General features: G+C 47.0%; 1 protein-coding gene across 8 annotated transcripts; it reads left to right on the forward strand.

Annotated features, from left to right (window-relative positions):
• Nucleotides 1-4,483: 4,483 nt before the first annotated feature.
• topaz1 (testis and ovary specific PAZ domain containing 1) lies at nucleotides 4,484-22,246 on the forward strand. 8 transcript variants are annotated; one of them, XM_017685387.2, is made up of 21 exons: nucleotides 4,485-5,524; nucleotides 7,266-7,691; nucleotides 7,767-9,534; nucleotides 9,642-9,688; nucleotides 10,195-10,286; nucleotides 11,057-11,156; nucleotides 12,087-12,139; nucleotides 12,751-12,837; nucleotides 13,809-13,872; nucleotides 14,719-14,870; nucleotides 15,785-15,877; nucleotides 16,174-16,289; nucleotides 16,627-16,693; nucleotides 17,239-17,410; nucleotides 17,637-17,737; nucleotides 18,631-18,796; nucleotides 19,058-19,210; nucleotides 19,980-19,994; nucleotides 20,067-20,183; nucleotides 20,732-20,909; nucleotides 21,886-22,246. In XM_017685387.2, exons 1-21 carry the CDS (start codon nucleotides 5,038-5,040, stop codon nucleotides 22,094-22,096), a joined length of 4,665 nt encoding a protein of 1,554 aa, XP_017540876.1. In that variant the 5' UTR covers nucleotides 4,485-5,037; the 3' UTR covers nucleotides 22,097-22,246. The 8 variants fall into 8 exon arrangements, with proteins under 8 accessions (XP_017540881.1, XP_017540879.1, XP_017540876.1 ...); XM_017685392.2 differs by lacking the exon at nucleotides 21,886-22,246 and having other exon boundaries at nucleotides 4,484-5,524; nucleotides 20,093-20,183; nucleotides 20,732-20,870; XM_017685385.2 differs by having other exon boundaries at nucleotides 19,980-20,183.
• Nucleotides 22,247-22,873: the final 627 nt, after the last annotated feature.

A 22,873-nucleotide genomic window follows, 5' to 3' on the forward strand; every position in this document is an offset into this window, starting at 1 on the left:
TGGACCGTCTTGACCATGACCCTGGATTTGCCCTTAATAAATCTCGCTCAGCATGTGTGTCCGCCTCCTTGCCCCCGTTACAGAAAGACCATCCACCAAAGGACGCAACGAGTAAGCGAGACTCTGGAGTGTGGTTGTTGGGACGAAACTCCGGCTGTTTCTAAGCAGCCCGAGTTCGATGTGTCCCAACGCCATCAAACCAGAGACAGCAAATCCCCTGGCGCTGAGGGTACACAAGCGTCTCGTTGGTCCTGGAGGAAGATGAAGGACCATCCCGTCTTCGAGTTGGATGACGAGTGCCCCGGTATGCGCCTTGGGTCTGCCCGTCTTGAGCAATGCTGCAGGGAGGAGCGACCTGCAGCGCGAGACGTGGTTAGACGGATGGAGCATTCAGAAGACCCTTTGTATGGCTCGTTTGCAAGCGCCACTGTGAGCTGCCAATAGCTCGAGTGAGCCTTGGGAATGGCCAAGTGGGTGCTGTTTCTGTTTGTTTCTCCAGGTTGGAGCAGCGGTTCCCAGCCTGAGTTCCTGATCCCATGGCCGCACCCCACGGCAAGCCTAATCCGGTGGCCGCACCCCGCAGCAAGCTTGCGCCTCCGGACCCCCCGCTAGTCACCATGCCGCGCCTCTGGATCCGCCCTGTGGACATCGTAGCAGCCCGTGGACATTACAGCTCCTTTGTTCCTGCCCTTCCCAACCTCGCATGTGTCTGTTCCCCGTGGGCCTCCTGTGTCTCCTGTCTCTGTTCCCCGTGCGCCTCCTGTGTCTGTTCCCCGTGGGCCTCCTTTGTCTCCTGTCTCTGTTCTCCGTGGGCCCCCTGTGTCTCCTGTCTCTGTTCCCCATGGGCCTCCTGTGTCTCCTGTCTCTGTTCCCTGTGGGCCTCCTGTTTCTCCTGTCTCTGTTCCCCGTGGGCCTCCTGTGTCTCCTGTCTCTGTTCCCCGTGGGCCTCCTGTTTCTCCTGTCTCTGTTCCCTGTGGGCCTCCTGTGTCTCCTGTCTCTGTTCCCTGTGGGCCTCCTGTGTCTCCTGTCTCTGTTCCCCGTGGGCCTCCTGTTTCTCCTGTCTCTGTTCCCCGTGGGCCTCCTGTGTCTCCTGTCTCTGTTCCCCGTGGGCCTCGTGTGTCTCCTGTCTCTGTTCCCTGTGGGCCTCGTGTGTCTCCTGTCTCTGTTCCCCGTGGGCCTCGTGTGTCTCCTGTCTCTGTTTCCCCGTGGGCCTCCTGTGTCTCCTGTCTCTGCTCCCCGTGGGCCTCCTGTGTCTGTTTCCCCGTGGGCCTCCTGTGTCTCCTGTCTCTGTTTCCCCATGGGCCTCCTGTGTCTCCTGTCTCTGTTTCCCCGTGGGCCTCCTGTGTCTCCTGTCTCTGTTTCCCCGTGGGCCTCCTGTGTCTCCTGTCTCTGTTCCCCGTGGGCCTCCTGTGTCTCCTGTCTGTTTCCCCGTGGGCCTCCTGTGTCTCCTGTCTGTTTCCCCATGGGCCTCCTGTGTCTCCTGTCTCTGTTTCCCCGTGGGCCTCCTGTGTCTCCTGTCTGTTTCCCCGTGGGCCTCCTGTGTCTCCTGTCTCTGTTCCCCGTGGGCCTCCTGTGTCTCCTGTCTCTGTTTCCCCATGGGGCTCCTGTTTCTCCTGTCTCTGTTCCCCGTGGCCCTCCTGTGTCTCCTGTCTCTGTTTCCCCGTGGGCCTCCTGTGTCTCCTGTCTCTGTTCCCCGTGGGCCTCCTGTGTCTCCTGTCTCTGTTCCCCGTGGGCCTCCTGTTTCTCCTGTCTCTGTTCCCTGTGGGCCTCCTGTGTCTCCTGTCTCTGTTCCCCGTGGGCCTCCTGTTTCTCCTGTCTCTGTTCCCCGTGGGCCTCCTGTGTCTCCTGTCTCTGTTCCCCGTGGGCCTCCTGTGTCTCCTGTCTCTGTTCCCCGTGGGCCTCCTGTTTCTCCTGTCTCTGTTCCCTGTGGGCCTCCTGTGTCTCCTGTCTCTGTTCCCTGTGGGCCTCCTGTGTCTCCTGTCTCTGTTCCCCGTGGGCCTCCTGTTTCTCCTGTCTCTGTTCCCCGTGGGCCTCCTGTGTCTCCTGTCTCTGTTCCCCGTGGGCCTCGTGTGTCTCCTGTCTCTGTTCCCTGTGGGCCTTGTGTGTCTCCTGTCTCTGTTCCCCGTGGGCCTCGTGTGTCTCCTGTCTCTGTTTCCCCGTGGGCCTCCTGTGTCTCCTGTCTCTGTTTCCCCGTGGGCCTCCTGTGTCTCCTGTCTCTGCTCCCCGTGGGCCTCCTGTGTCTGTTTCCCCGTGGGCCTCCTGTGTCTCCTGTCTCTGTTTCCCCATGGGCCTCCTGTGTCTCCTGTCTCTGTTCCCTGTGGGTCTCCTGTTTCTCCTGTCTCTGTTTCCCCGTGGGCCTCCTGTGTCTCCTGTCTCTGTTTCCCCGTGGGCCTCCTGTGTCTCCTGTCTCTGTTCCCCTTGGGCCTCCTGTGTCTCCTGTCTGTTTCCCCGTGGGCCTCCTGTGTCTCCTGTCTGTTTCTCCATGGGCCTCCTGTGTCTCCTGTCTCTGTTTCCCCGTGGGCCTCCTGTGTCTCCTGTCTCTGTTCCCCGTGGGCCTCCTGTGTCTCCTGTCTCTGTTCCCCGTGGGCCTCCTGTGTCTCCTGTCTCTGTTTCCCCGTGGGTCTCCTGTGTCTCCTGTCTCTGTTCCCCGTGGGCCTCCTGTGTCTCCTGTCTCTGTTTGCCGTGGGTCTTCTGTTTCTGTTCCTTCATTTCTGCCCTGTTCTGTTCCTGGTTTTGTCTTGTTCCCGTCTGTTGTGTCTGCACCCGTTTCTGTGTCTCCTTTCTGTGCCTGTGGTTCCTGTACTGCGCTCTCCTACTCTAGCTTCTGTGTCTGTGCCTGTCCCGGCTCTTGTCCCTGTCTAGTTTGGTTCTGTTTTTGGTCCCTGTCTGTTTGGTTTTGTTCTGTTGTTTTTTGTTTGGCGCGCCGGTGTGCACGCCTTTTGGGGGAGGGAATTGGCCCCTCCCAGTCCTGTCCATGTGGTCGTGTTGTGTTTTGATCTTTCATGTGCATTTGTTTTGGTTTCCTAGTCCGGCCCCTTGTTTTGGTGACTCCTCCCCTGATTATTTTCTAATTCTCTAATACTGCTACTACTACCAATAATATTAATAATAATAATAATAATTATTATTATTATTATTATTATTGTCAAAATAGGTCAACAGAAGTAAGCTTACATTAATTTAATAAAACACAGTATTTATTTATTGGAGTCAGGATATACAAAGGAGTTGTACAAAAAAGAACACATGGAACACATTCCTTAATGTATTGAATCCTGAGTATTGAATCCTGAGTGATGAATCCTGAGTGATGAATCCCGAGCAATGAATTCTGAGTAATGAATCCTGTCTAATGTAATCTGAGTAATGAAATCTGAGTAATGTAATCTGAGTAATGAATCCTGAGTAATGTAATCTGAGTAATGTAATCTGAGTAATGAATCCTGAGTAATGAATCCTGAGTAATGTAATCTGAGTAATGTATTCTGAGTAATGAATCCTGAGTAATGAATCCTGAGTAATGTATTCTGAGTAATGAATCCTGAGTAATGAATCCTGAGTAATGTAATCTGAGTAATGTAATCTGAGTAATGAATCCTGAGTAATGAAATCTGAGTAATGTATTCTGAGTAATGAATCCTGAGTAATGAATCCTGAGTAATGTATTCTGAGTAATGAATCCTGAGTAATGAATCCTGTGTAATGTAATCTGAGTAATGAATCCTGAGTAATGAATCCTGAGTAATGTAATCTGAGTAATGTATTCTGAGTAATGAATCCTGAGTAATGTAATCTGAGTAATGTAATCTGAGTAATGTATTCTGTGTAATGAATCCTGAGTAATGAATCCTGAGTAATGTAATCCGAGTAATGTAATCTGAGTAATGTATTCTGAGTAATGAATCCTGAGTAATGTAATCTGAGTAATGAATCCTGAGTAATGTAATCTGAGTAATGTAATCTGAGTAATGAATCCTGAGTAATGTAATCTGAGTAATGTAATCTGAGTAATGAATCCTGAGTAATGAATCCTGAGTAATGAATCCTGAGTAATGTAATCTGAGTAATGTAATCTGAGTAATGAATCCTGAGTAATGAATCCTGAGTAATGTAATCTGAGTAATGTAATCTGAGTAATGTATTCTGAGTAATGTAATCTGAGTAATGAATCCTGAGTAATGTAATCTGAGTAATGAATCCTGAGTAATCCTGTGTAAAGGCGTGCAGGCACTGCTGAGCACTAACCCAGCAAGCTTCATTGTTTTTAAACATTCTAATGTTTGTGTATTTATGTTTTGTTTGTTTCCATGGCAGCTGCGATCGTGCCGTCCTGGTGCTGAAGCCCACCGTGGTCGCAGTGAGGGGGTTTTAGAGGTAAGGCGTGGTTTCTGGGCTGGCGGCGCCGCTGAACGCAGTAAAATGATGATTAGTCGCTGAACGGCGATCAGGCAGCGCTCCGGCTCTGCGCATGCGCGCTGATCCCAGGTGCGCGGCTCCGCTGTCAGTGTAAAGTATTTCACCATCACCTCCGCGGACCAGCGCCCTCTCCCACCGCGACGCCGCGGCCGCCCGCTGCCCGACCACACGCGCCGGAGAACCAGCCGCGTTAGTCGGTTTAAAGGCTGCCGGGCTCCGCCGAGTGAGGTTAGCGTTCGGCCGTTAGCCGCTGCGCAGGTGTTAGCCGGCTAGGCTAGGCGCGCTGTAAATTACAAACCTTCAGATTTCAGGAACCTGTCCGCTCAGACAGGCAGAGAGAGAGACAGGTAGACTCACAGCTCGGAATCAGTGCTGTGAAGTAAAGCTAGCTTGGCTAACGAGGCTAAAGTCCGCTTCACCAGCTTATTGTTCGAACTGTCCCGTTCCACCTTAAACGGTGCGGGTGTTTATATTATAGCGCTTGAGGCGTTATAATGACAATTGCTGCACCATTTAAGGTGGAACGGGAGCGGAATTCAGCCTCGTTAATTCAGCTGCCCTGAAAGCTAATGGAGCGGCTAGCTTAGCTTGGCTGTCGGTAGCTGTTGGCCGTTGGAGGCGATGCAGCCGCCGCACCGGATTAAACTGAACCGCAGCGCGTTCAGACCCGAAAGCGTTTCGGCTTCAAAGCGGCGGCGCTCCGGCTGTGACCCCCGCGTTCCTCCCACCGGGGCGCGCGCGGCGGATGCAGCCCGAGCCGACCACATGCACCGGGAACCGCCGATCCCACCTGCCCGGGAGCGCCACACAGGGTACGACTCAGGTACCGCTCCGCTCAGCGCAGGCGGGGTGGGGGCGAGCAGCGGGGGCGCCGGGATTCGCTCGGCGGGGTTTGCGATAGGTGTCGGAGGCGACGAGAAGCACGTGAGGCACGCTCAAACCGAGCCCGCAGCCGCGGAGTGTGGCATCAACGGTAACATGCGCGTGGAATCCGCCTCCGCGAGCTGTGCGCCTACACAACTTGCGCGTGCAGCCGTTGCGGAGCGCCGAACGAGGGGCAGATCCGCGGCGACCACCGAAATAACGCGGCTGCGGAGCCGAGCATCAAGTAAGAGCCGTGAAGCATTACAAGGGGAATTCCACCGGCTTTTCAGAATTCAACAGCTCAGTGTGTGAAATACAGGCAGAGGTTCAGCCGTCTTTACAGTGGTGGTGATGGGAACCAGGCGTCGCCATGACTACAACACAGATATAGACACTTTATTTACCATCCAGAACCACCAGAGAACCTACACGAGTCTTCTGAGTTTATATGGAATGTTGATGATGGAAAACAGTGGAAAATCTGGAATAATGAGTTTTCTTTGGGGACTATTTTGCCGCACAGCGCCCTGCATGTCTCCCTCCACCATGAATGGAGTTGAAGTTCTCTAAACTCTCATAAAACAGCGTCTCAGTCATCAGGCAGTGAATTCAGAACCAGTTCATGTAGGAACTTTCTGTAGGAGCTTTTAGAGGGACGTCTGGTTCCCATCACCACCACTGTGAGCAGCTCTGACTCGGACAGTTTATCTAGAACAGAGTGTTTCACACCAGACCACTCTGAATGGTTTTGGCCCAAATAATTTTTTGCCACTAGTGATGGATTTAAAGGGGCTGAGATGCAGCCCTCCGGTCATATTTCTGTCTGGGTGTGCGTGACGCTCAAAGCTGTGAGTTTAGGATGGCTTGTTCTGGAGGAGCTTGGGAAGCTAAAGCCGGGCGTCGTTCTGTAATCGTGGTCTTTTCAGGAAACCAACCTGTGGGTGTGTGTGTGTGTGTGGGGGGGGGGTGCGCAATGTTTCTTAAATACCTGCGTCTCATCATGGGGTAAAAGACCTGGAACGTTTGGCTCCCAAGCGTCACGGGAGTCTCAGAATTCCGAGATCATTAAGATGTGTAAATATGAATGATGCTACATGTGTGGCTGTCGTGCTTTTCTATTCTTTTCCTATTAAACAAGCTAATACATGCAGGACATCCCTTCTTTACAATACCTCTATTTCCCTGATTACCTTCACTTCAGGCATTTATATCTCCCAAATTATCAGTGCGTCATGTGCCGTGAAGGGAACTTTTATCCTGTAATACTTGTAAGAAAGATTGGGCAAGGGGTTGCGTTATAAAGAGGGCCCCAATTATCCTTAAGGGTGGCAATTTTTTTAAGGCTGGTTCAGTTTGCCCAGTCAGTTGGTGCAATGTTAGAAAAGCCATGAACGTAGTATTATTATTATTATTATTATTATTATTATTATTATTATTTGGAAAATGATAAATTTAAAATTTTAAATGTTATTAAAAATAATCCCCAAAGGCAAATGTTTGAGTTTCCAGCTGTGAAGATCAGCTTGTACATGTTTCATGATACATTTTAATTATTATTATTTTTTTTTTATTAATCTGGTTGCACCACACCTTTTCCGGATGGTTAAATTGGGAGTAAAAGAAATCCGCTTCAGTGTGCAGAGGTCAGTTCGGTGTGTGGCAGTATTAGCTGTGATGTAGCTTAATAAGTATTTTGGCTGTTTAATGATCACGTAATTCTGAGGATCCAGTGGTTTTCAAAGGATGAATGTCTGCATACTAAAAAGTATCAGGTTTGGAAAAAATTCTTTACCACAGTGCGATAGAGGACAGATTACTTAGCAAATCCCGTTCTCTTTCCATGCAGAGCAATGTGCTTAGGCCTGGAGTTCCTAATATGGGCCTGAGTTCAGCTACAGAACGACGCACGACTCGAGAGCTCTGTTAATTTGGCTGTTTACTTTTGCTTTTTGTCCTGTCCTCAATGACTTTGTCTCCTGTTGCAGATCGTAATAAGAACGCTGAGCTGAAGAGACGCTACGGTTTAGTCACGAGATTTGGTTCAGGGAGACGCGTCAAGCGGTCTGTGAAAAGCTCGTGCTGTGCCTTTTGTGGCGATGTAAAAAACACCCCTCCTGCTAGCAAAAAACGGGCTCGTGTCCGTAAGCCCGGCTCAAGGCGCCCTGACCCGCCGCGAAGGTGGGAGGGAGCCAAGCTTCGTCCTGCAGTGCAAGCTCAGCAGAAACCCAGGCTTGTTGTGGGGCTCGGGAAGTTCCCCAAGGTCAAACTGTGTGATGTAGCCCGGGTGTTTCACGTGACCTCACGTGAATTTTCGTGCGTTTTGCCTGCAGTGCTGCATCAAAAGAGGGAGCATAAAGGTGTGCAGTGCTTTGAGAGAGAATACATGTCTCTGCTGCCACACTCTCACCACGGTAATTGGAAGTGGATTACCAGCCAGATGTGGAAAGTGTGTGCTCCAACCAATAGCTGTGCTTCTCTCTCGTCAGGTGAACGAATTTCTGATATATTGGTGGGTCTTGAGGGGTGTACCGGGCCTGCGGATAATCATGTTGGGAGGATACTGGACAACGAGAGGATGACACTGACCTCTGGGGAAGGGAATGTGCGTGTCTCTTCCAACCATGATGGGTTTCAGCATAATGGTGAGGCAGGAGGCTCGGCTGTGGCGTTGACGGGTCAGGAAGAGGCACCGACAGCGACTCCAGTCCTCCGTGTTCCTCCTTTGGTACTACAATGTGAGCCAACCTTCAATGAAGTTGGTTTTCCCGATCACTTACAGGGGAACCCTGCAGTTGACCATAATGCCTCTGCTGTTGGACAGTCTGAGGAATGCTGCTGTCCTCTGGAGGAGGAAAGTGGAAGTGAGGATTCAGAAGATAAAGCATACTCTCCTCTTTCCTTCTCCTGCCAGAGAACCCAAGCCTATGTGACTCGGTCTCGCTTGTCCTGTGCCCGTGCTTACAAGTCTTGGCCCTTCCCTAGACGTGGACCTCTTTCCGAACTGAAGTCATCAGTTTACACTGGCCCTCGATGGATTGTTACCCCAGCGGCCTCAGATGTTGCAGATCATGGGATCAGCAAAGTGCAAACTTCTCTCAGTGTGACACCTGGAGAGAACATCAGAGAAAACCCTTACAAGCGTCTCCAATCAAGTGTCGAGAGCACTGTGGATCAAAACAGGCAAGGGCAGTCATCGTCTGCAAACCTGAGCAGGATGGAGAAAAACCCTTCGGAGGTTGTGGAGATTCCAAAAGTTTCAACAGCAGAATACCAGAAAAATCCAGACAAAGGTCAGGAACCCTGCAACCATTCCCACACTGGGCCTGATCCCTCTGCAGACACAGAATTTGTGCATTTTCCTCAACTGAGATTTCCTTATCTCGTCTTGCTCAAGAAGCGCAATAGTGAAGCTGGGGTCACGTGTTCCCCAGAAGTCTCCTGTGATCAGGATAACTTCTCTGGTTTGCTGTCTGCTCAACACCATGACATTCCTGGCAAGAGAACTGATGAGCTGAATGTGGTTCCCACACCTGAACCAGTCAGTGTTCCTCAACTCGGGCCTGTTGAGCAGAGTCTGTCTGGTGGTGCAGGTCACTTTCAGCACAACAGTCTCACAAGAAGAGCTCTGCAATCTTCACTTGATCTACTGCATCCTCCAGAAGAGCCCATCTCCAAAGCCGCTCCCGAGATGGTATGTTCCAAAACGGAACCTCAGGCTACTTCCTCAGTGACTTCTAATTCTGCTGTTGAGACCAGGACTAATCTATTGCACCCTGAAAAGACCGATCAACCTGACTTGACTGGAGGGAGAAGATGGAAGAAGAGCTTTAGCAGCCTGATGAGCAGAGTCGACGACGACGAATCCTCTTTCTCCTCCTCCTCCTCCAGTGAGGACTATCACAACAGTAACCTCTCTTCCAGCAGCGATTCTGAAGGCCCATCGCTGCAGGATGAGATGCGTGAGCTCGGTAAGGCCGATCGAGACTCGTCCCCCGTCCGTTCCCCAAAGTGCTCTCCGGTTGCTGGGGGTGATCTGGATGTTTTACGAGCGTATGAGGAAGATGCCATTGTGCTTGATGTGATTCAAGATGACCCAGAGCTCTTCGGGGCTGTCGTCATGGAAACGGAAGAACGACAGACTCAAAAAATTAGCCCGGAGGCAGGAAAGGAGGCGAGACAAATGTCCTCACAACCTGGGAAGACCGCCATGCTCCAAAGTCGTCAGAGGATAGTTTGGGGCTTAGAGTCAACGAGGTACGTGTGAGAGAGCTTCGTGGTTTGGGTGTTTTTGGTAAATTTCTATGCAGTAAATGTCCAGTTTCAAAATCAACTACTTTTTTGCATTTCTCACAAAATCCCAGGCGAACTGCTCAAATCAAGCTGGAGAATTCTGACGGTTTCTCTGCAGGTTAGTGCTCCTGAAAGTATCTGATGCGTCTGTTGTGACCAGTTTGAATAAGGGAAGCGTGGCGAGGATTAGAACCAATCATATTACAGTATCAGCAAATATTTGCTTACGAAACCGATTTTGTAAATGGACAGACTTTTAGATTATACCGATTTTTCAGACCAATTTTTCATGAGGTATTCATTTCATTTATACTGCAAAAACAAACGTTGTATTCCTCTATACTGCTCCAGTTGGAGTAATCCCATTTCTGCCTTTTATTAACACTTGTGTTGGTGTCAGTAGATGCCTGTATGTGCATGGACTCACCGTCCCCTGTATTGGTGCATCATTAGCTTGAGTAGTAATTTAATGAGAAAAGAGGAATGTGGTGGGGGTCCGTCTGGATTGGTTTCTCCAAATATTAAAGGACTTAATGAGGGGAGGTGTTTTATTGTATGCTGGAGATGATCTTGGTTTGATCGCATGATTGGAAACAGATGGAGTGTTTTTGCTTGTTCTCGCAGTGAAGGCTGGTGGAAAGCCTCAGGGTTCTGTGACTCAGCAGGTACACAGCAGAACCTGGACCCCAAGGAACCCTGTAGTGAAACCAGAACAGGCAAGTGGACCTTTTAGTTCTGTTTGAAGCTGAGTGTGTGATTTGATGCTTGTTTTCACTCTGAATGGAAATATTTACCAGAGTGTCCCGCGCAGATTGTACTCGGGCAGGTGTTTTGATGGGCGGTGACCCATTTTAACCATTTCTAAAATATTTTGTTATGTGTAAGTAAAGGTTAAGTCTCTTTCTGCATGACATGAGACGCAACATGTGTTATAACGTTCCTGTGATTCGGTGCAGGTCACTAAAAAAACTACCATTGCGAAAATACAAGATAATTATCCAAATATGAGGAAGCATAGAAGTGTATTATACTGCATTGCTGTGTTGTGACTAGTATGTTAGTTTGTGGCTTGAGCGTTAGATTAAGATACGATAAAAATATAACTGCTTTTACTCCTTATAAAAAAGCTGCTTTATAATGTTGAACGCTCCAATAAATTGAAAATGGAAACGATGACATTGGCATAATGCACATTTTAAGCAACTCCTTATTGAAAAATTTGTCGTCTGCTTCATCAAACCTGGAACAGAATTGTGTGAATTTTACACCCCTAGAGATCTTTATGTATTCGGTTCTCTCTCTGTCTTATTTGAAGCCTCGGTGAAGTGAGAAGGATACAGAGATGAGTTTGGATATCTGTATATATTAAAATACGCGCTGCCTCCCTAAAGCCCGGCTGAGATTTCTCTTGTCGCTGCTGTTTTGGCTTTGTTGACATGTTTAAACTGGTGCGACTGTTTCTGGTGTTGTGACTGTTTTCTGTCAGACTCTTACAGACTGTAATAATAACCTGGATAAGAGATGTGCAGACCTGAACGCCAACAGCGCTGGATCATCATGGCTTGTGGTTGATGCGCGCAGCAATGGTGGGTCCTCAGAATCCATTCTCTCTGTCATAGTCTGATTTTAAGAATGCTGAAGTTCAGAGCTACAGATTGGGGATTGTAATCGGACAAAATCTGAATCCAATCACACAAACTTAAATTGGCCTGTGATTGAAGTTTCACTCGTGAAATACTTGGTCCCTAAATCCAGTTAAACTGTTTAGTTTGTGACTTGGGGGCTGTTAGAAATGTGCTTTTGTATTTCACATGTTCATTCAGGTCACTCAGCGCCAGCTTTGGGTAAAATAGATAAATATGTAAACAGTAAAAATCAGCCCAAAAGTCCTAGTTTACAGACTGCGGATGCTCTTAAAGACCCAGCACAGCATTTTCCTCCTTACTCAGTGTTTTATTAGCAGGAAGTGCGTGATCATCTTCATATTTCTGCTTCAGTCCAACATTTATTGGATATTTGGAGTTATTTGGTTTGATCTTGGACGTCACAGATAACACTGACTGTAGTGAATCATAAGCTCTGATATTTCATATTAATAAGCTGTAAAGTCAGCTGAGCCTCCCACCCTGCACACACGCCGCACCTGTCTACCTTACAGCTGGTAGGAGATGCTCTCATTTACAGACGCTCAGTTGTTGGATGCAGGAGGGAGAAGCTCACTCTCTGTTCTGGAGATTCCAATCACTTCAGTACTGTTTTTGGAAAAATATTGAAGGAAAATGAAAAATATAATATTCTTGGCAGAAAAGTTTTGCGCCTGTTTTTAAAAAAAAAACAAACAAAAAAAACAACCCAGCTGGGTGCAGGGCAGGGCCTTTAGTCCATATCTGCAGCTCTTTCCTCCAGGAACCTGCGTCAGCAGCAATGAGAACTCAAGACGCTGTAAAAGGTGTAGGAGTTTAACTGTGAGCGGTTTCCGGATTTGTTAGTAAAACACTGTATTGTCTCCTGTACAGTTCATGGTGCAGCTGGGATCGGCAGCAGTGTTCCTAAACCTTCTCCGCTCTCAGTGAGTAAACACTGATCAGAATATGGCCTCTTTTCCACCGTCGAGCCGAATGGTCCTCAGGGCCGTACTGGGCCGCTCCGCACTGGTCCGCTCCGCACTGGTCCAGACATGTGACTGGTTGCGGTTTCTTTTCGCAGCTGTTGTATCTCTAAATCAGAACTTTCTGGCTTTTCTGCTGGCATTATGCTAGCTGAGCTAGAGGTTATAACCAGGTGTATCTCCTGGTTATCAGCGCTGTTTTAGTTAGAAACTGGTGTTAGAGTGAAGCGTTGCCATTTAATGAGTGGTGGATTTAAAATCGTGCACTGCTTTTATTTATTTGACGTCTGAGCATTTGATTGTTTTCAGGTTTGAAGTAAAGCAGCACTGCGTTGGCACAATATGGACATAAACGTAGAACCAATCAGTTGTGATGCCATCCCACTGAACAGTTCTGTGGCCCTGAGTACAGTTAAATAACTTTGTGGAAAAGCCCCTGGAACAATTACCTTCCATGCTCAGAACCGTGCGGCTTGCGGGGGAAACGAGGCCTATGATGTCACCAGAGAACGTCTGAAAACATGTAACACGAGATCCGAACTGTCTAACATGTTCCATGTCTGTCTGCCCAGTATTGTCGCTTTTACTTCAGTGAGCATCACTCGTGCCTGCGGAACATGTGCTGGTTCCTCCATTTGCCCAGGGATGAAGATGAGAAGGTGAGTGAGAGGATCACGTTCACCGCGGTTTGGTAAAACAGGGAAAAAAGAAATGCAGATGGCTGGTTTCTCTTCATTTAGTTTTACATGTTCCACCTTGTGTTGTATAGCACCTCCTGAGGAAACTTTAGCTGCCACAGCCTGTAGTGTATTAAAGGGGAATTTCAGAATAGTTCAGGGTGTTTTGGTGTGAAGCGGTTCAGACGTCTTTACAGTGGTGGTGATGGGAACCAGGCGTCGCCATGACTACAACACAGATATAGACACTTTATTTACCATCCAGAACCACCAGAGAACCTACACGAGTCTTCTGAGTTTATATGGAATCTCGATGATAGAAAACCTGGAATAATGAGTTTTCTTTGAGGACTATTTTGCCGCACAGCGCCCTGCATGTCTCCCTCCACCATGAATGGAGTTGAAGTTCTCTAAACTCTCATAAAACAGCGTCTCAGTCATCAGGCAGTGAATTCAGAACCAGTTCATGTAGGAACTTTCTGTAGGAGCTTTTAGAGGGATGTCTGGTTCCCATCACCACCACTGTGAACGGCTCTGACTCAGTCAGTTTATCTAGAAGAGAGCGTTTCACACCAGACCGCTCTGAATGAATGAGGAGTTTCCTGTTAGTCCATTTAGGCTGTACTTATACATTTGGAGCTGAAGTCCCGCTCTACCAAAGAACAGACAGAAGAAGCACCTAGCAGGAGGTCCTCGGTCGTAGTTCACTGGGAACCCCAAATTTACCCTCACAGCTGATTTGAAAGATGCAGGCGTGTCTTCCAGCTGCTTTGCGTCATTTGTGCTTGTGCAGTTTGGTTCCATGTTACGTTCTTCAGTCTTCACACATGGGCTATTGTGTATTCTCCCAACGACTGCACCGAACTGTAACATCTGTACTGCAACAGTTTGGGACAAATACACGTACCATTACCCCCTGAATCTGAAATGGACTCTGTGTTTCTCTGCTGTAGTTCTGTATGGACACGGTGCAGAAGTTCTGCCGTGCTGGAAGTCCTTCCCTTGTACAGCGAGCAGGTAAGTCAACTGCTTTAAAGTCAACTTGATCTTTTCTTTGTTTAATCTTCTTTGTTAGTTTCTGCTTATTTTAAGCCCAATTCATCAGATCACAGCATTTAAAAGATTTCGTTTTCTGAATCATCCATCAAAATATAATAACTTAAGCCCTGCCTTTGGAATGTCTTGTGTATTTTAATGATGTCACCTTGCACCAGTGGGTGGGGCAAAATAATATTGACCAATAAAATCTTTCACCTCCACCGATTGCTCTAGGCATACTAGCTTCTCGTCTCACACAAGCAGACTTCGCAGTGATGATATGCATTCTGATTTTTGCAAAGCAAGCCACATTTGGAGGTGGTTTGAAATGCGACTCCAGTCTTATTATAACAGATGTGTCTGAAGTCTGGACGCTAAAATCGCTTTCCAGCGTGTCTTTTGTGACTCGCAACACGACAAACAGCAAGTGTCGACTCCAGAGAGATGAAGTGCTGGAACACGATTCATGATGATGAAGAGAGTTCTGAGAGTCTGCAGGGGAGATGATGCTCCTCCACCTCTCCTGCATCCGCGTTTGAAATTCGCGTTGACGTGTGACGCCTACGTCGCTACCATGGCAACCCATGCAGATAGACCGGTGATGTCTGGACACGCAAATCTGATCTGATCACTTTCAAATAACATAACCGGTTTTCCTGCAGTCTGAACACAGTCTTAAAGACCCCTCTAAACCCCGCCCCCTCTAAACCTCACCCCAGTTTGCGATCTTGTAATGAGTCTGACGAGCAAACAAAGGTATCTAGTGAAATACTGTCATTATTGAATGTTTATTTCTGTGTTAAATCTCTGTCTCTCTGTCTGCAGTGGAGGTGTTTGTTGGCTATTACAGGACTAATTCTCCTGGTGTGAGTTTCAGTCAAAACATTGTGAACTCTCTGCTCTCCTCTCTGCTGAACCTGGCACTGCTGACGGACCTGCTGCCTGTCATCAACACGCTGCTCTCGCACAACAGAGCGGTGAGCGGCTGCTTTTATGTGCGGTGTGAATGTATAAACACCGGACAACTCGTAATAAAGAGCTTCATGCTGGGGCTCCCGAGTGACGTAGCCGTCTAAGCATTGGCGCCGTAATTGGTAGGTCACAAGGTTGAAGGTTGAGGTAGGCAGGATGGACCCAGTGCAGGTGTCTGTTAGCTGATGTAACAGAATTGGCGGTTATCGTTCTGCTCCCAGCGCGTTCAGCTGTTCAGTGACGGCGGTTAAAGATGCGGTGGAGCTCCACAGCCTGCGTTTGCCTTCATCCTCCTAGCACTGGGGGTATCATCCTAACTAGAAGATAGAACTGCATGTGACTAAATTGGGAAGAATATTGGAAAACATTCAAAAAAAGAACTTCATGTTGTAATTTATGCTTAATTTCACAAATCTAGAGCTCGTCTGAGCATTTTGCAGGCTTTGAATACTGGTTCTAAAAGTCGAAGCAGTCGTGCTGAAGTTGCACAGCGGCATGTGTTGTGATAGAAGTTGCGACTGCAGCTTTATAATGAGCTAAAGGTGTAATGTAATTATTTTATTATTTATCATCAGTTTTACTATTAGTTTGTTCGAGTTGTCATTTTATTACATACATTAATTGTGTATTACATAAACTACCACACATTTTTCATGAAGCGTTTTTCTGATCCTCAGAGCTTCATTGGCTCTGCAGCTCGTCACCCTCTGAGTCGAGGAGACGCCTGGCATAAACGAACGGCAGTGAATTTCTGATTCAGCTGAACTTTATTTTTAACCTTTGCCATATCTTGACATTAACTGTTCTGATTAAAGGCCTTTGTTGTTGAAACAGCTTCTGGAAACTGAAAAGTGTGTGTGTGTGTGTGTGTGTGTGTGTGTGTGTGTGTGTGTGTGTGTGTGTGAGAGCGCGCTTACAGGCTCCCCCTGAGCTCGTGATGGTACTTTATGAACAGGTGCGCGAGAGAGGACAGCTCAGCTTGGTACCAGAGCTCATATTCCTCACCTCAAAGGTGAATCATTTAAACTCAGCAAGCACAACATCACTGTTTAATAAAGTCTGCTTAATTAGTGCTGTTCTGTTTGATCTCAGTAAAGTCCACGCATAACAAGCAATAGGACAAACACACACACACACTGCCGTTATGTTGTGTACATCTATGACCGTTTCCGTTCACACCAGAGGGGCTTTTTCAAATCCGTTTGAGTAGCACGGTGCACTCATGTGTGGCCAGATGGTCCTGGCAGTGTTTGTGAAAGTGTTCAGATAAAGTTCGGTGTGTGTGTGTGTGTGTGTGTGTGTGTGTAGATGATAGATGCAGGCTGTGTGTTCACTGTGAATCAGTGTGAGATGATGCAGTCAGAGCTCCAGATGCTGCAGGTGCCCAGACAACAGATGATCATTTTCCATGCTGTCAAATGCAGGTGAGTCATATTGTGTGTGTGTGTGTGTGTGTGTGTGTGTGTGTGTGTGTGTGTGTGTGTCCCTCAGTGCAGTAGCTTTTATCAGGACAGTCATGATGGAACGTATCATTTAGAAACAGTATTTGAAGTGAAGATTACAGCCGGGAGTCTCAGCAACAGGCAACGAAAGAAACAATTTACAGATTGTATGTTAAAGAAGTTTTAAAATGTCTTGCGGTTTTAAATACAGGGTCCGCTGTCCTTTATCTGGGGCTTCAGTGTTTTTTCTGCAGTGTGTTTAACGGCGTGTGACGTCACTGATCCCACCTGCTCTGCTGTGGTGTGTCTGTTTCTGCAGAGCTTTGGCCACAAACCCCCTCACTGCTGAAGTGTCAGCGCTGTCTGAGGCTGTGGTCCAGATCGAGGTGAGGCTGCAGATCAGTTCCTCTCTTTCTGTAGTTCATGGATTTCCTAAACAGTGAGGCTGAGACTGAAGCGGCTCCCTGTCTGCGTTTATATGCACAGCTCTTGTGTCTATTTCATAAAATGAAGTTTTATGTTGTGTTTACTCTTTTAATCGTCAGTATGTGGGAGTCGAGCGTGAATGTCCCGCTTCTCGCTCAGTGTTTCTGTAATCACTCCGCTCCGGGTTTTCTGTTTGCTGCTGCTGCTGTTCACTGCATGGTATTTACTGTAAAGTGGACTGATTGGAGATGGAAAGGTTGAAAGGTTTATCGTTGACCGTTTGAACAGCACTAGGTCCTGTCTGACACTATGTAGTCCACTTCTTCTGTAATCTGGACAGATTCAGCAGCTCCAGAGTGATTGTGAGGGCTGTACATTAACGAGGAAACAGGACTCCATTTCAGTCACAGCCTATAACGGCCTAAATCTGAGCCTGAGTGAAAAAACTAGGATTTTCTCCAGTGTTAAACTGCTCTGTGTGTGTGTGTGTGTGTGTGTGTGTTAGGTGTGTAAGCAGCAGGAGAACTGGCCCGGACTGGCGAGCGTGTTCTGTAGGGTCTGTGCCAGTCGACACAGTGCAGGAGAACTGGCCAGGTTCTGCTGCTGTGTTACCACGGCTCTGCTGAAAGAACCTAAAGACAAGCTCACGCTGCCATACGAGCCTTTCGCCGAGTCAGGTACTCGCACACGTTCTTATCCTGAGAACGTCTGGACACCGGGGAGTGTCCTTGTTTGTGGCCATCCAACACCAAAAGTTGGCATCGGGCGTGGTCTGCGTAATGAGAAAACGCCCGATCCTGTGACGCTGCGTTACATCTTCTTTTCCTCTTCCTCGTTGATCTGTTCAGTCCAGCGTTCTGAGTTGATGAACTTCTGTTCTCTTTGTTTTTATGTGTATGTCAGTATGTCAGGAGGTGCCGTCGGACAGGTTGGTTAAAAGCTTTCTGGGAAGAGTGGGAGTCTCTCTGATGATTAGATATCACAGAATGCACGACTGGGCCAAGGTAGGTTTGTGTGATGAGTGAATATGGACCAGATGGTTTTGTGGTCAGTTCTGACAGAACCCTACGCTGTTAGTCCACTGTGTGAGTCAACAGGGCTCCTAATTTTCCTAGGTTGACCCTTCGACTCTTTGACCATCTGTAGTTACACCCTGAATGTTGCTATGACTCTTTGGCTCCTTTTTCAAATAGTCCTTCACTGATGGCTCACTTCATAAATCCAAAGCTAAAGAAGCCGCAAGCTGTAAGAAGGAGAGCGAGAGGCTAAAATGACAGAGTGGAACCATTGACTGTATACATGATATATACATTCTGAGATACATATCTATATCCCCGTATATGAGATATATCTCATTGGTTGGAACATGCAGACTCTGTTGCTCTCGCTGGACGTCAGTGATGAAAATCGGACACTGTCACTCTGAAAATCACGTGACCTTGAGGTTCTGCGTTGAAAGTAATGTTACTGAATTACTATAATCGGAAATACTGAAAATATATTCCTTTTCAAAAAATTTCAGCAGTTACAACAAATGCACTTAAACACATTTCATTATTTGAGTAGTTTGACAGCCCATCTTGATGCAGTAAACACTGTTTTACTAAGACAGTGTTGTGTCCTGAGCTACATTGCCTCATTCAGAGTGGGACAGTTCCTAAAAGCTGTTAAATGTTTGCAAATACTCTTAAAAGATTGTTTTTTATTCATGGTCAGTGACATGATGTTCAGTCCATCCTGTAACTGTTTTTAAACTTTGAACTATTTCTAATCCAATTCTGCTGATGAAAGCTGCGGCAAGTGTATAAAACAGAGCTGCTGCAGTCGGTCGCTGTGTGCCTGTGTGGATTTGAGCACAGTACGAGTTTGAGGTCTGTCTTTCTGGATGTGTGTGAAGGGTGTGAAGTTGGTCCTCGTGATGTCTCGGCTGCACGTGGAGTTCTCCAAATTGAAAGGGCTCTTCGGCAATGAGGACGGGATGTCCCGTTGTCAGGTCATCACCATGGCGACGGAGCTCTTCCTCCAGAGCGGGAGCATTGAGGGAGCTCTGAATGTGCTCAGAGGTGACAGCAGCACGAACGGCCTGCACTTAAAATACTGCTTTATTTTTGGATTTACATTTTGCATTTTAGCTTCACATCATGTTGTTTGTGTTGTAGTTGTTCAGATAATTAGTTTAATTCTTTGTTTTAGAATTGAGTATTTAAATCCGAGGCAAGTGAACAGTTTAGGAATTATAGCCTTGTGTCGTCTGTGGGTGATGTTTAACGTGTGTTTGTGTGATTTTATTTAATTATTTATTTGTTTTTTTTTGTTTTTTTTAGCTGATGAGTGGTTTGTGAGCTCAAGCATGTGGCCATGTGACCAGGCGGATGTGGAGAACCGGAGGAGGGTTCTGATCGTTCTAGCGGGAAAAACCTCACACAGAGACACACTGGAGGTTCTCAGCAACCTGCCGGGACTCAGACAGCCACTCGGTCAGTTAGAACCACCCACTCAGTCCTGTACATCACACTCTGTCTCACATGACTGAGCCTCTCCGCTTTACACTGGGGCTGCAGCACAGCGACTGCAGAACGTACAGCTCCTTGTGTTTTGTACTTACTTTGCCTGGACTTATTAACAGAAGAACCAATAAGAGATAAATTAATAGAAAAAGGCTGTTATTAGAATAAGTAAAAAATATATAGAGAGAGAGATGCAGGCAGACAGACAGAGAGGGAGAGAGACGGATGTGTTGAACCAGCATGTTTATGTACTCGCTCCATTCTAAACATCCAGTCTGCAGGTCTAGGGCTCTGTTTACTGGCCTGATTGCTTGGTTATGTTTTTCACTGTGGTTCCCATTTGTGCGAGTGACCGTCTCTGATGTGTGAATGAATTGTTTTTATTGTTGGTTTCATTACTTAAGTATCGTTAGTTGCTAGATAACAACATAACAGCTGATAATTAACCTTGATTTCTTAGTTTAGGATGTGAGAAGATTCCGTAAGATATTCCTAAATTAAGATGAGATTTGCTGTAATGGGATTTGCAAAACTCTGATCTTGATCTTGAATCTAAACTTAGCACTGAAGGTAGGAAGCTTGTGTGATGTGACCTCAGATGTGTTTCTGGCTCTGACTGTCCAGAGCTGCTCTCACATCAGGGCGGAGATGATTTTTGGGCTACATTCGCATGTTTTCATGTAAATGGGGGGCGGCTTCATGTTCAGTGTGTGAAATCATTTCTGTTGTGTTTGGTCAGATGGTGTCCAGCTGGGTGAGTACAGTGGTGTGTTTAATGCTCACCTACAGAAGTGTATGATGAACCAGGCTCTGCTGGTCGCTGCAGACACTCTCGAATTCATGTTGATGCAGGGCATCAGCGCAGAACCTTCACAGCTTCAGAACGTCATCCATAAACTGGGCAGACAGAACTTGTGGAGTCGTGGCAGATCTCTGTTCAAACGTGAGTGATTTCCATAAAAACCAGTAAGAGTTTTGTGATGAAGACGGTTTGGTGATGAATCTAATGTACGCTGTGTTTCCCTGAGCCCAGATGAAGTTCATCAGCCAAGTCGTGTTTAGCGTTGAATAAGAAAAAACGTGGAGAACATTCTGGGTTTTATTAAATCACCAACACTAAAGATCAGGTTATATTAACTTCACTTAAGCCGTCTACTTAAAAAAAATAAATTCTCTGAAGACGAGTCTGAAGGCCAGAGGTCACAAACAAACATGAGTGGTGCCGTACCCATGTTTTACTGTTGAAAGACCTAGAACGTTCTCTTCCTGTTCAGTCTAGTTCATCTTACTCGCAAGTTCTTCTTCAGAACATTTTCAGGACGACTGCAATCTCAGGCTGACAGATTAATCGTTTATGTTCAAGTGCTGATTAGAAATGGTGCAGTTTTCTTTATAGAATCCACCATCAGCAAGTTTTAAAGATTTAACCTTATAAACACAGAGGGATCGTCTCCGCCTGTTAACGGGCTGTGTCTCCTGTCTTCCTCTCAGGTGCTCTTTGTGCAGGTTACTACTCCGAGGTGTTGTGTGAGAGGGACTCTTTGTCTCTGCCGTGCAGCCTCAGTGAGATTGAAATGACTCTGGCCTTCGAGATGTTCATCACCTGTGTGAGAAGTAGCCTTCAGATCCCTGGTGACCCCTCCTCACCTCTGCTCATCACACTCAGACGGTCAGTTTGGGGATATGCTTCATTCACATTGTAAGCCTCGCTGCTCAGGTCTGGTTAAATACCTCAAATCTGTCATTAATGTAAATGAAACGCATCATGAACAGCAAACAGACTAACGAGCAGAACGAGCTTCGCTGAGAAGATCATTAACTCTGATCAGCTCTCAGCTTCATTATTAGAGCCAGGCGGAGGAGAAAAAGGTGAGATGAGCTGCTTTTCCACCGTTTACAGGCTTTAACAGCTGTTCGGCGCTGTTGCCATGGTAACGGTGAATGATGGCGCGGCGCAGTGGATGAAAAGCGCATGGGTTCCGATCTGAGCGTCACATTAAGGTGATGCGTATCTGATGTTCGGCTCAGGTCTGATTTGAAAAGGTGCACACAGAGAAAACACTGATAACAGATCTGATCTGAGTCACATTAGAGCAAACCTGATTTGTGCCACTTCAGCCTGGTGATGTGACCGTAGCCTCAGCTCCCCGCTCAGTTTTTTTTTCTCCACCTGGTCTTTAAAACAAAGGAGAAAAACAGCTGCCCCCTGCTGGTCAGAGCTGATGTGACGTGTTAGCCAGGTATTTTTTTTGAGGTTTTAGATCCCTGAAATTGAAATAATGCTAAAAATCTTTTACTGTATTATTTAAAAAAATTTTTTGGGCTGTTTTTCTTTAAAAATAAATATGCTGACCTATTATTTATGATTATCAATGTTTGTTAATTTTAGCTCATTGTTGTCGTCGTCACCCTTCAGGGCTAAAATACAGTATTGAGACACGGCTCAGCTCATCAGATTAAGGACCAGAGCGATGAGTTTTATACTCATTTCTGTTTAGTTTGTTGTATTTGATGGTTCTGAGTGAATCAAAGCCTTTTGGCTCTCTGAGAACGTTCTGTGGATCATAAACTCCTCCAGCAGGCGTCAGATGTGATTGAGCGTCAGTGATGAGTGTCGTTGATTTTCAGTGACGTCTGTGTTGCAGGTCGTCCTGTGGCGAGGCGGTGAAGGAGAGCGTGTATTTGGCGGCCGGCTGCCGTTTGCTGTCCGCGGCGCTGATACCGAACCCCAAACTGAGCATCCGCTACGTGGCTGTGAATCAGCACCAGGAGCAGTTCTTCCACCTGGACCACAGCTCGGCCACCAGGTGGCTCTCACACAACCAGACCTGGGCTCAGGAGATGTGGGCGAGCTAACGCACCGGACAGAGTCGTCGTCAGGAGCTGACCAGACGTCCACTGAGAAACTGGACACATTGACTCGCCTCATTCACGCAAACACTCAGCAGTTTAAGGAACGAAGAATCGATCCTAATAAACACGTTCGGACAGCGAGCGTCTGCTGCAGGCCTGGTTCTGTTTTTGGAAGTGTAAATTGGATCCTCAGCACTTTTGGAGATTTTAGATCTTCTCTAAACTCCAGTGAGTTCTGAAACGCTGCTCGGCTTAATTGTACATAATTAGTCATTATGGAGGAACTTGTACCACCAACATTTCAGTTGGTCTCAGACGGACCGTTTGATTGTTTACTCCAAACGGGTTAAGAAGTGGAGTTATTCAGTTCCTTATTTCTCTACATTTTAAATTCCTTCCGTTTATCTTTGCTCATTAAGATTTCAGAAGCGTGTAAGTTCATCAGGAATCGAAGGCCACAGACCGACCGCGGTCATTGACGTGTGTGTGACGTTTAGCACTTACTTTAAGACTTAGGTGAAGGTCCAGCTGGTGCGGTTTGTGTTTTCTCAGTGCGAGACGCTGCGGTTTGTTTTATTATTGACTCTGTTAATCAAAACCTGCCCTTTTTAGAAATGATGGAGGAGACTGACGGCAGGGTTTCTGGACAGCCCCATTGAGCAGGTGTCGTTAGTTTTTCTAAGTTTTCACAGTTTCTGTTTGTTCAGATGTTTCTGTAAATATTTCTGAAAAGACGTAAATGAGAAATAAACGGATGCTCATCTCTGTGAACGTCATTTT

Source organism: Pygocentrus nattereri, chromosome 14 (genome assembly GCF_015220715.1).
Source record: "Pygocentrus nattereri isolate fPygNat1 chromosome 14, fPygNat1.pri, whole genome shotgun sequence".
NCBI lineage: Eukaryota > Metazoa > Chordata > Actinopteri > Characiformes > Serrasalmidae > Pygocentrus > Pygocentrus nattereri.

Excerpts from the sequence above, each read along its gene's own strand:
- topaz1 (XM_017685385.2), top strand. The coding sequence starts at position 5,038 with ATGCAGCCGCCGCACCGGATTAAACTGAACCGCAGCGCGTTCAGACCC. Across the intron at positions 12,140-12,750 it reads CTAAACCTTCTCCGCTCTCA|TATTGTCGCTTTTACTTCAG; the intron begins GTGAGTAAACAC and ends CTGTCTGCCCAG. Across the intron at positions 14,871-15,784 it reads TGCTCTCGCACAACAGAGCG|GCTCCCCCTGAGCTCGTGAT; the intron begins GTGAGCGGCTGC and ends GCGCGCTTACAG.